General features: G+C 52.0%; 1 protein-coding gene across 1 annotated transcript in view; it reads right to left on the bottom strand.

The window, feature by feature from the left end:
* DENND4B (DENN domain containing 4B) overlaps window positions 1-12739 on the bottom strand; it is a 31774-nt gene extending 19035 nt beyond the window's left edge. The window contains exons 1-11 of the mRNA XM_032234000.1: window positions 12648-12739; window positions 5722-6038; window positions 5041-5293; window positions 4656-4725; window positions 3665-3834; window positions 2841-3082; window positions 2414-2480; window positions 1906-1964; window positions 1671-1815; window positions 1018-1193; window positions 166-266 (exon numbers count right to left, since the gene is read on the bottom strand). Coding sequence (XP_032089891.1) covers window positions 166-266; window positions 1018-1193; window positions 1671-1815; window positions 1906-1964; window positions 2414-2480; window positions 2841-3082; window positions 3665-3834; window positions 4656-4725; window positions 5041-5293; window positions 5722-6020 — 1582 coding nt within the window. The 5' untranslated portion in view covers window positions 6021-6038; window positions 12648-12739. The remainder of the gene's footprint in view (window positions 1-165; window positions 267-1017; window positions 1194-1670; window positions 1816-1905; window positions 1965-2413; window positions 2481-2840; window positions 3083-3664; window positions 3835-4655; window positions 4726-5040; window positions 5294-5721; window positions 6039-12647) is intronic.
* Window positions 12740-13618: the final 879 nt, after the last annotated feature.

The raw sequence follows: 13618 nt of genomic DNA, 5'->3' as shown, positions 1-13618 counted from the left end.
GGAATCCTGTGTCCACCCCCCCCCAAAAAAAAAGATTGACCTGTCTGTCTGTGAATAAATTCCGTAAAGTATCTTTGGCTTGGAGTGTTTTGGTGTGGGACGAGGGGGGTCAGAACAGATATCCATGCCCACCCGCCGTGCCAAATTCTCACCCCTTCGACTTACTTTCATCCAGTTGTTGGTACTGGGCGTTTAACGAGGCCAGTAGAACTTTACAGGGCTTCCGCGGGAGGGAGCGCGCCGACAACAGCTTCCGTTCTTCACACCTGTGCACACGGCAAAGCTGCCCCTACGATTAGTGCCTCCTGCCGGGGGGTCCCCGGGAACGCTAGTATCACACTCCCTACACACACACCCCTCCCCGTTTCCCCTCGCTCGCCCTCAGGGTTAAGGATTCAAAAGGAGACACCTCAAGGAATTGGAGGAGCAATTTTGCAAAAGAAAAAACATTGCACGCCCCGGGATGGAAAGAAAGTTGAGAAAGAAACTCGAGGCAGCTCCGCCTTGATCTTTCTTCGTATAAAATAGAACGGGGCAAATTTTAAAAAAATGTAGTGCCCAAATCAGAACGGGCATGCGTGTGTGTGTGTGTGTGTAGAGGCGCGCACCCGAGTGCCGGAAGAGCAGCTGTTCTTCGGGTTTCCGGCACACGCATCCCTGTTTTTGGGCCGTTTTCGGCCCCCCAAAATGGCCTGAATAACGGCACAAAACGGCCTGAAAACAGCCTGAAAAAATGGCCCGAAAACATCCTGTTTCTTGGCCATTTTTTCTGCTGTTTTCAGGCCATTTTTGGGCTGTTTTCAAGTTGTTTTGGGGCTAAAATACAATCCGAAAAACGGCCCGAAAAACGGCATGAAAATAGCCCAAAAGCAGCATGAAAAACGGCCTGAAACCACCTCAAAAATGGTCCAGAAATGCTCTGTTTTTTGGTCGTTTTTGGCAACTTTGGGGCCATTTTCAGGCACTTGTGAAGAGCCGCTTAACGACCGTCGCAATTTGCAGGATGCGGACACTCACTGGAAGATGGTGTTGGTGTCGAGGTCCACGCACATGACGTCATGCGGCAGGTCGTAGAGGTCGAAGTAGCTGGAGTGGAGGCCCACGATGAAGGGCACCGGAGCACACAGCACGTCGGCCAAGGTGAGCGGGCAGAGGGGGATGTAGGGGCACTGCCAGCGCAAGGGGAAAATCATCTGGAGGAAGAAACACAGCTGGCCTGTAACATTTTCAGGCAGGGATGTCCAAGCAGGACAATTGCTAAGCCTTGAGGACTTCAACTCCCAGCATCCCGCAGGAAGCAACGTTTTTAGATGGGTGGACTTCAACTCCCAGAATCCCGCAGGAAGCAATGCTTTTAAGATGGGTAGACTTCAACTCCCAGCATCCCGCAGGAAGCAATGCTTTAAGAGGGGTGGACTTCAATTCCCAGCATCCCGCAGGAGGCAATGCTTTAAGAGGGGTGGACTTCAACTCCCAGAATCCTGCAGGAGGCAATGCTTTAAGAGGGGTGGACTTCAACTCCCAGCATCCCCCAGGATCTTCACAATTTGGGGAGACTAATCTAGTAGCCAAGGTGTATAGGGACCCTCCCCAATTTTTCCCTGCGTTCTTGAGGTACCCAGCCCCCCATTTCTTCCCCTTCCCCTGCCTTCAGGGGAACGGACACTAACCGAGACCAAAGCTTCTCCGATGCTGGTCAATACGTCCGGCTGCAGCGAATGGATGAGGAGCTTCTGTTCGGTGAGCACAGCCACCATCAGTGCCACGGCGTGTTCGGGCCCCACGGTCTGCAGGAGGGTGAGAAAGCTGGCCCCACTGCAAACAGGAGGGGGAGGAGAAAAAAATTCTACATTTCCCGCTGGCAGAATTTGGACGCGGTTCCAGGTTGCCTCGTCCCGCCCTTACCTGAGGGGTAGCGGGGACGACACAGGTTGGCACAAGAGCAGGTTGTCGTAGGGGGACATCTAAGGAGCGAAAAAAGAGGGAGGAGCCGATTTAACAACACAACATCTCACACAACTGCCAAATACTGCCACGGGCCACTAGCGGAGCGGGCATCCGAGGAGGGTTGGGGAGTCTGGGGAAGGCTCTGTGTCGGAGGCAGAGTGGGGGCCAGAGTCGTACGCCGGTTATCAGCTGCCTTCGGAGTCGGACATCAGTGAGGCAGAAGAACAGGTGGAGCCTGTTCCCAGAGTTGCCAGACGAAGGGAAGAGCTAAAGAACAGGGGTCGACTTGGGAGGAAGGCCACAGGTGGATGGTGAATGGCCCCTCCCAGAGGAACTAAAAGAGGAGCGACAGGGGAGTGGAGTTTGCAGGAGACCATACGTTCGCTTAATGCGTTCGGGACTCTCCGAGAGACTCCTGGCTCAGTTCTGCAGAGATCGGCTCGGCAGGTCCTGGGCTGCCACTCACCTGAACCAAGATCCGAGGTCTCTGCGGGGACGGGAAAGGAACGTTGTACATGAAGTGAGAAATATGCCTAAGGAAACAGCAGAAGGGAGAGAATGGTTGAAAACAGACAAGCCTATTTTGTAACAATCTCAGCCTGTGAACGGTTGTGATAGACGCAACAAAGGGGTGTGTCGACGAGGGACACAAGGGACGACATTTGGGCCTGGCGGGAGAGTCTAGCCTGTGGAATGTTGATTTCTGCTCAATGGCTTTGGGACGAAGCCTCCACAGCCAGGAGCAGTCTACCGGAGAACGCCAGCAAGCCGCAGCGGGAACGGGAAAAGCGAGGGCGGTTCCTTCTTACTTCTCTCCCACCCTCACCCCCATCCACCGTGGGCTTCCTCTGGACCCCCTTCCCCGTCCCCACTACCCCCCCGTCCCCACTTACGCCTCGATGGGCAGGACGTGGGGTCCGGAGATGCTGTAACGGTAGATGAAGGTGAGGAATTTGCGGAAGACGTCGAAGAACGGCCAGTGAGACAAAACGCAGATGCTCTTCCGCGTCTGGATGGACTTGTTGGTGATGGGGCGGCGGTCCACCACGGTGAGGAGGTTGAGGCACATGGACTGCCGGTCGGTGAGGCGCTCTCGGGGAAAGGACTCGTAAAACTGCATGGCGGCCCCGTAAACCTGGAGTACGGGGAGAGGGAGGAGAAGGGAGCAGAGTTACTCCGGACACACTTCGCCTCACCAGGAAGATCTAGGCGGATATTTTGGTGGCCTCCCGTTTCAAAACGGCCAGAAATATTCAGGTACTCGTAGTCCTCGACTTACAACGGAGTTGTTTAGTGACGAGGGACCAAAGGCCTGGGGAAAACGTGACTTACGGCCGTTTTTTCACACTTACGACCACCGCCCTACGCTGACGTGATCCAGACTCAGATGTTGGGCAACCGGTTCGGTATTTATCACGGTCGTCCTGGGGGTCATGTGTTCCCCTTTTGTGACCTTCTGACAAAGGGGGGAGGGCAGATTTGCTTCACTACCGTGTTCCTCACTTAACAACGGCGTGTATTTGCTTAATGACGAGGGCAAGGAAGGTCGTAAAGTGGAGCAAAGCTCACTTCCCCGATGTTCCGCTCAGCCATGGAAGCGTCGGGCTGGATGGTGGTCGTAAGATGAGGACTAAGAGGTGGATCTTAGGGGTGCAAAGCACCCACCCGAAGAAACTCAGGTTTTCCACACACCCCCTTTTTTCTGCGCCCGCGTTACCTTGTCCCCCGAGGCGCCGGTCAACACGAAGGTGGAGAAAATGGGGAGATTGTACTTCGTGTCAGCCGGCCAGCTTTCGATGGTGGCCCCCATGGGCAGGCAGAAGACGGGCACCGATTCGGGGAGTGGGAAAACCTCGTTGTCCTCCTCCGGGAAGCGGCTGAGGAGACCTGGGAAGGGAGGAAAGCCATCTTGGCTTAAAACAAGCAAGTTGACAGGATGGAGGATTCAGACATCGATGTCAGCATCAAAGATGGCGACTTTAAGAGGGATGGACTTCAACTCCCAGAATTCCCCAGCCAGAATCCTTTCAAGAGGGATGGACTTCGATTCCCAGAATCCCTCACAGGTGGACTTCAACTCCCAGAATTCCCCAGCCAGAATCCTTTTAAGAACTTCAATTCCCAGAATCCCTCACAGGTGGACTTCAACTCCCAGAATTCCCCAGCCAGAATCCTTTTACGAGGGATGGACTTCAACTCCCAGAATCCCTCACAGGTGGACTTCAACTCCCAGAATTCCCCAGCCAGAATCCTTTTAAGGGGGATGGACTTCAATTCCCAGAATCCCTCTCGGGTTGGACTCCCAGAATTCCCCAGCCAGTGTGTTGAGCAAGTATTCGTGATTCTTGATATTTATGTTTATTTTGAAGCTTAATAGCAATTTCCTGCCTCTTAAACCAACAGGATATATTCAACTCTTCGTAAGAAAGTAGGAAATTAGAATGTGCTTTTAAATCTTTATTCCGATGCCATTTTGATGCTTCTGGAGCGATTTCTCACAAATAATTAAAAGGAAAAAACAAGAAATAAAGCATGGTGGAGAGGTGAAAGCATCATTCTCTTTCTTTGCCTCTCTTTGCTTTGGCAAACTACGGGATTGACTACCGCCTCCCGAGCTTGGCTGGGCCCGCCCTTGGAGACTGTGCCCCGCGAACCAACCTCCAAAAGCCAAGATTCGTGTCGCGAAACGTCTCCCGTATTTTCCTTACCTGCTTCGTAGACAAGAGTGTTTCCTTGGGCGAGCGCCATCTTGTAGCAGATGTAGAGGGCAGGTCCCCACTTTGGGGGGAGAAGAGAGTAAGACGGGGTGTCAGTCCATCAGAGAAACAGGTGAGATCCGAGAAGTTGCCCATCGGCTTCGTCCAACGAGACACAAAACCAGCAACGGATTCCCGCCTCTTTCCATAAAAAAAACATGGAGCTGCCCCCCCTCCTCCCGCCACGGGGGTCACGAGTTTCCAACACTGGGGGACTCTCAAGACGACCCCTTCCACCACCCGCCACCCGGTGGGCCGGGCTGTGAGGGACTCTCGCGAACAGCCGCCCGAAAGCGCCTGGACCCGTCGTTTCCCACCCTCCCTCCCTCCGACTCACCATCCCGGCGTTGAGGTTCCGGTCCACCCGGCAGAAAGTGTGCGGCGTGCTCTCCCCTTTGCTGGGCATGATAAGGCAGATGTCCGTGATCCCCAAGGCGCTGAAGGCCTGCCCCTCGCTGGCCCGCCGATACGTCAGGAAGGTGTGCTGGTGTCCGGGCGCACCCGAGGCCAGGTTGGCCGAGTGGCTGTAGGGCGTGGTGTCGACGATTTTGTAGCCCGCTTTGGGCTGGTCCTTCCCCCCATAATGCACCCTAAAAAAAAAAGAAACGTCATACACGGTCACCCTCCCAGGGAACGGGATTAGGGCATTGGGTCGGCCTAAACTTTTTGTCGCCGCGTGTAATGTGCACGCCCCGCCGGTGCCCATTTTGGCTCCTGGGTTGCTGCAGGCGGCTTTCCAGGCTCAAAACGGGGCGCGAGGTGGGCCGCACCTGCGGAAGGCCTCAAAATACAATGCAAGCGCCCTCCCACGCATGCACCCCGCCCCCTGACGCATGCACGGTGGAGCTGGGCTGGGCGACGGCTGGCGTGTCCACAGAGAGGGCTTTTCATGCTACTGTGGAACGCATAAGGCGCCCCTCTCAATCCTGGGAATTATAGTACGGAGTTGCCTCCGAAAAGGACAGGATAGCTGTTCTCAGCTGGTTGCTGGATCCCTCCCGAACCTTCCGCGACCTACCCCAATTCCACGATGGGGGGCTTATCCCGCCCCCGCCGGTAGCAAACGAACATCTGGGGGTTGTTGAGGAGGCTGGTGTTGAGCTCCACAGGGTGCCCCGAGGTGGTACGGTCGATACAGGTGAAACCTTGAGGGACCTCTTCGCCTTGCGAGCGGACGATAACCGCGACGTCCACAATGGGCTCGCTCGGGCGGGCCGGACGAGACCCCTGGGTGTCATCTTCAAGCGGTTTGGAGGTGTCCACCAAGCCGGCCACCACAAAGTAGTCCACCAGCTGCGGGGCCCACTCCTCCGCCATGACGCGGCCTCACGGCATCTGCAGCGAGGGAAGAAAAACGAGAGGGTGATGATCCCAGCAGTCGGAGGGCAAACCCCATAGGCCCCCTGACTGTCCGGGCAACGGCGGAAGGTCCGTGCGGAACATTGCGGGCTCCGGTTGCCATGGAGGTCTGGTGAGACCCTTCCTCTCGTCCTTCTCATTTCCTCCCTATCGTTTCGACGACGTTCGGATTCGAAGGCCGGCCGCGAAAACAGCGGGTACGCTTCCCATCGTGAAGGCATTAAAAAGAGTTTAAAAAGAAGTTTAAAGAGCGTTTGGGGTTTTTTTGAAAGAAAAAAGAAAAAGGAAACTGGGGAAAAAAGAGGTTGAAGAGAAGACTCTTTTTAAAAAAATGAAAAAGGTGAGGGGAAGACCCTTTTAACAGTTTAACAGGGGTGGAAAGGGACCTCGTAGGCCATCTAGTCCAACCCCACTGCCCCCCCCCCCCAAGCAGACACATTAAAAAGATATTTAAAAAAAGAAGTTGGTAGTGTTTTTTTTTTTAAACAAGCAAATAAATCAAGAGGGAGGAAAGAAAGGGTAAAAAAAAAAATGTACAGGAAAGGAAAAAAGAAGTTGAAAAAAGAGATTATCAAGAGTATTATTTTAAACAATTTTTTAAAAAAGAAAACAGGAGAAACGCGGAAATCTTTTCGGGCTAAACACGCTGAAAAAGGAGCGAAGAAGGAAGTTTAGAAAAAAATATAAAGGAAAAGGAAAAGTTTCTTAAAAAGCTCTTTGAATCATAAGTTGGCAAGCTTTCCTTTTGATTGATGCCCATTGCGCCAACTGCCGGCCTCAAGAACCATGGGATCTGGAGTCCCCCCCCCCCACTGCCCCCCCCCCACTGCTGTTTCCTCCTCCAGACCAAGGCCTCTATCCTCCCAGGTGTCACCCTGGGCCAACTGACTGGCGCTGCCCACCGCATACCCACCCGAACTGCTGATGCCAAAGGAAGGGAGGGGCACGATACCCAGCTGCCCCGGATGAGCGAACGGGATACCCCCCCCCTCCGCCGCAACGCCTCTGGAATCCTCTGGCCCGAACCGGTGGCTCTCCGGTGCTGGAAAGGAGAAGCGTTGCGAATTGGGGCGGCAACAGTGCAAGTTGTGTATTTGTGTGTGTGTGTGTGTGGTTTATTTTTTAATATTTTTTTGCAGTCAACGCAAAACGCCGGGGAAGGGCTGGGTGAGTCAAAAGAGGAAATGCCCGTTTCTCGGCTTCGCGACGAAAAAAAGGGAAAGAACATTTCCCCCGAGATTTATTCAGAGCAAAAGTCTCGTTCCCCAAACCGGCCTTTCGTCCCGGGGTGGGGTGGGGGCGCGAAACCGACAGCTGGCACGGGACCCTGTGCATGCTCAGAGGCATGGAAAAAGCAGGCACACACAGAGGCGCACGATGCTTGCGTGAAAACGAAGAGCTGGAAAAACAGGGGTGGGAAAAAGGAAGGAAAAGACAAAGAATTTCCTACACATTAAAATTTTGGTTTCTCCTTGAAGTGCTACATTTCTGCTTGCAGGGAGCTGGTTTTTTTCCCCCCCCTCATGCGGACCTCCCTTCTCTGAATTAAAGGGGTCTCGATTGCTGGAGAGCAATAGGAAGGAGACAGGGAGGCTAAATATTCCCTGCTCATTGAAATTTTTGCCACTTTTGGCCTTGAGGTGCTACTCTTCTACTTGTGTGGAGCTGGTTTTTCAAGGCGGACCCTCCTCCTCTGAATTAAAGGAGCCTCATTTGCTGAAGAATAATAGCAAAGAGATGCGGAGGAGAAATATTCCCTGCTTATTAAAAGTTGGGCACTTTTCTCCTTGAAGTGCTACATTTCTGCTTGCGGGGAGCAGTTTTTTTCCTCATGTGGGCCTTCCTTTTCTGAATTAATAGGGTCTCAATAGTAAAGAGATGGGGAGGACAAAAATTCCCAGATCAATGAAAAGATAGGCCCTTTGCTCCTTGAAAGGCTACATTTCTGCTTGCAAGGAGCTGTTTTTTTTTAATGTGGACCCTCTTTCTCCGAATTAATGGGGGGTCTAACATGCTGAAAAATAATAGTAAGGAGATGGGGAGGACAAAAGTTCCCCGCTCATTGAAAGTTAGGCACTTTTCTCCTTGAAGGGCTACATTTCTGCTTACGGGGAGTTGGTTTATTTTTCCCCCCCAAAGTGGACCCTCTTTCTCCGCATTAATGGGGTCTCACTTGCTGAAAAAGCAATAAGGAGACAGTGAGGACAAAAATTCCCACATCAATGAAAAGTTAGCCCCTTTGCTCCTTGAAAGGCTACATTTCTGCTTGCAAGGAGCTGGGTTTTTTTTTTAATGTGGACCCTCCTTCTTCAAATTAATGGGGTCTAACATGCTGAAAAATAATAGTAAGGAGATGGGGAGGACAAAAGTTCCCTGCACATTGAAATTTTGGCACTTTTGGCCTTGAGGTGCTACATTTCTGCTTGCGGGGAGCTGGTTTTTTTTTTTCCACGATGGGGCCTCCTTCTCCGCATTAATGGGGTCTTACTTGCTGAAAAATAATAGTAAGGAGATGGGGAGGACAAAAGTTCCCTGCTCATTGAAAGTTAGGCATTTTTCTCCTTGAAAGGCTACATTTCTGCTTGCAAGGAGCTGGTTTTTTTTTTTTTAATGTGGACCCTCCTTCTCCGAATTAATGGGTTCTAACATGCTGAAAAATAATAGTAAGGAGATGGGGAGGACAAAAATTCCCTCCTCATTAAAAGTTAGGCCCTTTTCTCCTTGAAGGGCTACATTTCTGCTTGCAAGGAGCTGGTGTTTTTTTAATGTGGACCCTCCTTCTCCGAATTAATGGGGTCTAACATGCTGAAAAATAATAGTAAGGAGATGGGGAGGACAAAAGTTCCCTGCTCATTGAAAGTTAGGCATTTTTCTCCTTGAAAGGCTACATTTCTGCTTGCAAGGAGCTGTTGTTTTTTTAAAAAATGTGGACCCTCCTTCTCTGAATTAATGGGGTCTAACATGCTGAAAAATAACAGTAAGGAGATGGGGAGGACAAAAATTCCCTGCTCATTGAAAGTTAGGCACTTTTCTCCTTGAAGGGCTACATTTCTGCTTACGGGGAGTTGGTTTATTTTTTTTCCCCAAAGTGGGCTCTCCTTCTCCGCATGAATGGGGGTCTCACTTGCTGAAAAAACAATAAGGAGACAGTGAGGACAAAAATTCCCACATCAATGAAAAGTTAGGCCCTTTTCTCCTTGAAAGGCTACATTTCTGCTTGCAAGGAGCTGTTGTTTTTTTAAAAAATGTGGACCCTCCTTCTCTGAATTAATGGGGTCTAACATGCTGAAAAATAATAGTAAGGAGATGGGGAGGACAAAAGTTCCCTCCTCATTAAAAGTTAGGCCCTTTTCTCCTTGAAGGGCTACATTTCTGCTTGCGGGGAGTTAGTTTATTTTTTCCCCCCCAAAGTGGGCCCTCCTTCTCCGCATGAACGGGGGTCTCAATGGCTGGAGAAGAACAGACATTGCGGCGCAAAAGGAGGACTTTCCCCCGCGTTCAAGGGCAGACGCCGCGATCCGTCGGTGCCCAGGTGTCACAATTCTATTTCGGGTCTGGCACGACAACTCACACCTCCAGCCTCACCTGGCTGGGGAAAACAGGAACACGGCAGCGCCTCTTTCGCCACCCTCCCCGGCTGACCCCCTCGCTCCTCGACTTACAACCCGCCACGGAGCCTCGTTGCTAAGCAAGTCGTTTCCTAAGTTGAGTTTTCAATGACTTTTCCTCGCGTCCTTGTTTTATACATAAGTTGCTTATCCGGTCGTTAAGCAAATCTGGCTCCTTCCCCCCCCCCCAATTGACGCGGCTGGTCCGAAAGTCACAGAAGGGGAATGAGACGACCGGTCGTAAGTACGAAGCAGCTGCCACGCCTGTGAATTTGGATCTCTTTGTGATCCCCAAATTTAAATTTTTATGGGCATTAAAATGGTCAGTCAAATCCCTTTTTTCCAGCCCCGTTGCAGCTTTGAGCCGCCGTTAAACGAGCCGTCGTAAACCCGGGCCTGCCCGTCATCCGTTCGAGGTTTATTTTTTATTTCGTGTTTATTCCTGGATTTTGCAAAAAAAAAGGCGCATTTTGCTGGAGCAGACATAAAAAGGGATAGATGGGCTACCAGCTCTACCCGTTGAATTCCTGCCCGCTCCTCGCAGCGTCCCTTAAAACTCTCGGTTTAATTCCTTGCACTTAACGTCCTCGTGTCACAACGACGAAAAAACGACAATCACAACACAAAATGTCGACAGGGGAGGCCCTCGAAGGCAGAGCGGAGGAAATGTGCGGGTCAAAACGAGGGTTTTTAAAGCGATTTAAAATTGTATTTTGTCACTTTTGCAAAGTTCCCCGCAGGTGGACATCTAGCCAATCCAGGAAAAAGGGCTGGTTTTCAGTCACTTCTGGCGGAAACACGCGGGAAACCACAGATCTGAGGTGTGTTTTCCGGGAGGCGGCTGAGACAGGCCCTACATTAAACCACGATGCTGAAGAGGATGGGCGTCTCCTCAATCTTTTGGGGGTGTCTAGGCTTCCCCTCGAACCCCAAACCCGCCTGCAAAGCTGCTTGCGGTCGGCACCCCCAATGCTCTCCAAACACAGCGTGGCACGAACCTTCCCGGTTTATGAGCCTTTGCCCACCGCCTGAGCTGTGCCCACAAGCCACGGTTTTAGTCCGATCCTGGCTTACGGTTGATCTGCACGCTCCCCCTGCGAGGGAGGCCAGTCTGCAACAGGCTTCATTTAAAACACACACACACACAAAGAGACAAAATAATCGGGTGCGTTTTTCCCCTGCGTTGAGCGGAAAGGATAAAAACACTTCGTAATCCAATTCGATTTTTATTTTTTATTTTGCAAAACCCAAAGCGATATTCGCACGCAGGACCCAGTTTGAGGTTTTCGGGTTTTTTGGCATGAGCCGGGAGCGGATTCAGCCAAAAACGTCATTTGGACACGGTGCAATTTTGCAAAAAAAGGGTTTTTTTTGGGGGGGGTGGTCCTCTCCATGGGGTGAGGGGAGGGGGAGGAAAGGGGCGGGGCTTAGCTGCTTGGCATGACTGGCAGGTGCCAATTTCAAAGCCGGAAGTCAAATTTGGGCTTCAAGTTTTATGGTGTGTGTGTGTGTTTGTGTGTGTGTGTGTGAAAAGACCGAAAAAGGAAACGAGAAACCCACAACGACACCTGTTTGCCAACCCCAAACAACTTCCCCATCACCCCCCCCAAAATGATTCATTTCGAAACCCAGCAGTTTCAAAGCAGGGGGGGGCAACGGGACTCTTCCGCCCATCATCCCCAGCCAGGCCTGGGGAAAAAAACCAGGCTGTGCCCAAGATAATCCGCGCTCAGATAGACTGCCGTGGGAGCTGGAGGCTCGACCCCTGGCAAGGCACGGGCAAGGGATGGGAAGAGGTGGCTCAGGGGATAAGGCGCTCAGGCTTGTCATTCGGAAAAGAAGGCCGGCGGTTCAAATCCCCAGTGCAGCACTCGTACGCAAGGGGGTTGGACTAGATGGCCCCCAAGGTCCCTTCCAACTATGTTATTCTATCTGTTATTAGTATTTAATGCTGGCTGGCTGCCCTAGTCAGGAACGAAGGATCATTTGGATGTTTCCGGCCCATCACTGCAAATTAGGTCGGCAGGTCGGTGGTTCGAGTACCCTGATTCGTGAGCAAGGGGGTTGGGCTAGATGACCCCCAAGGTCCCTTCCAACTCTGTTATTCTATCTGTTATTGGTATTTAATGCTGGCTGGCTGCCCTAATCAGGAACTAGTCATTTGGATGTTTCCGGCCCATCACTGCAAATTAGGTCGGCGGTTCGAGTCCCCGATTCGTGAGCAAGGGGGTTGGGCTAGATGACCCCTAAGGTCCCTTCCAACTCTGTTATTCTATCTGTTATTGGTATTTAATGCTGGCTGGCTGCCCTAGTCAGGAACGAAGGATCGTTTGGATGCTTCCGACCCATCACTGCAAATTAGATCAAAAAGTTCGGTGGTTCGAGTCCCCGATTCGTGAGCAAGTGGGTTGGGCTAGATGACCCCCAAGGTCCCTTCCAACTCTTGTTACTGTTAAAGGTTGGGAAGAGGGGTGGGGGGGGGAACGAAGGATGGGCAGAGAAAGCAGGCAGGGGATGAACCTTCAAGAGTACAGACCCCATCCTCCCCAGCCGGTGACTTCCCACCCCTTCCCCTCCCCGCTGCGCACCATGGAGCCCCCGATCCAAAAGCGCAATGAAAACACGAGATCTGGGATTCTCCCCCAAATTGAAAGGAGGGGAGGAATTGCAGGGAGGGAGGAGGACCCCCCCCCTTTTCTCCCACCAGGCCAGAGTCAGCTGAGCAGAGAGGGAGGGGCAAAAAGGGGAGGGGGGGAGTCCCCAGCGACCCCCCCTCCCCTCCCTTCTCTCCTCCCCCCCCCCGTTTTTTTGCAAAATTTGCAAAACATTTGCAATTCCAGCTGGGTCATTGCAATGGGGAAAAGGGGGGGGGGAGGCAGAAGAGACCTGGGGGAGGGGGGGGAAGCAAGAGGACCTCCCCCCCCCCCACTGCAGATTGCAAAAGGCCTTGCACGCCTTTTGCACGCCTGCCACCTACCTGTGCAAACTCCAAGCCCTTCCTTGCCTCTTGCAAAAGCTCCAGCCTCGCCATTTGTGCCCGCTCTGGCCTGGCTTGGCTCGATGGCTGGCTTGTGGGGGGGGGAAAGGAAAAAAAAAAAGAAGGGGGTCAGCGCGCCCTCTAGCGGCCAGGAGGACCTTCTCCCACCTCTTTTTTTTTTTTTTAACCCCGTTCGAGTGGATTGCACGTCTGAAGGCGGGGATGCACGTGTGAATCCCCCAAAATCACTCTCGCCCCCCCTTTCTTCTCCCCTCCCCACCCTCGGGCAAACCCATTCGAGGTTCTGAAAAGCGTTGCTTTTTTTTTTTTTTTTTTTGCACCCTTCTCCGGTTGGCCTGGAGAAAGGAAAGGATGGGGGACCACGAGGAGATCCTCCCCCCCAAAAACGAAGATATACTGCTTGAGGCTTGACGGCTTCGTTGGATCCTGGGAGCAAACATTTGCAAAGTTGGATTGGGGGGGAAGAATAGAATGAAAGCGAAGGGATGCGAGGCCTGGAGCCTGATTTATATCTGTTGAAAGCACTCTGTACATGCTCTATTGCGGTGTGTTCAATTCTTTCCACCCAATTTCTCTGCTATAAACGAGTGTATGGAAGGTGGCTTGTGTACGAGCGCCCTCTAGTGGAACGTTGGAGCAAAGAGCGCTTCTGCAACCTTCAGGGCTCTTAAACGGGGTGTGTGTGTGTGGAACTACAGCTCCATCATCCACAGCCAGCGTGGCTGGTTTGGGAAGCCCAGGACGATGGGACTATCTGAGAGGGGCTGTGGGACATCCTAGCTGGGGATTTGGGGACCTGTAGTCCTGGCCCTTGAGTCGGGGGTTGAAATAGCGGAAGGAATCAAATTAGTAAGCTTTAGTCATCCATGAACTCACTTGTTTATTTTAATCTTAATTTTTATTTTTGAATTACAGTATTTGGATGCAAAGTTGCAACTTGAGCTTGCTTG

Source organism: Thamnophis elegans, chromosome 17, assembly GCF_009769535.1.
Source record: "Thamnophis elegans isolate rThaEle1 chromosome 17, rThaEle1.pri, whole genome shotgun sequence".
Lineage (NCBI taxonomy): Eukaryota > Metazoa > Chordata > Lepidosauria > Squamata > Colubridae > Thamnophis > Thamnophis elegans.
Note: the sequence above shows the minus strand (reverse complement) of the source record. Positions and strands in the feature narration are given on the sequence as shown.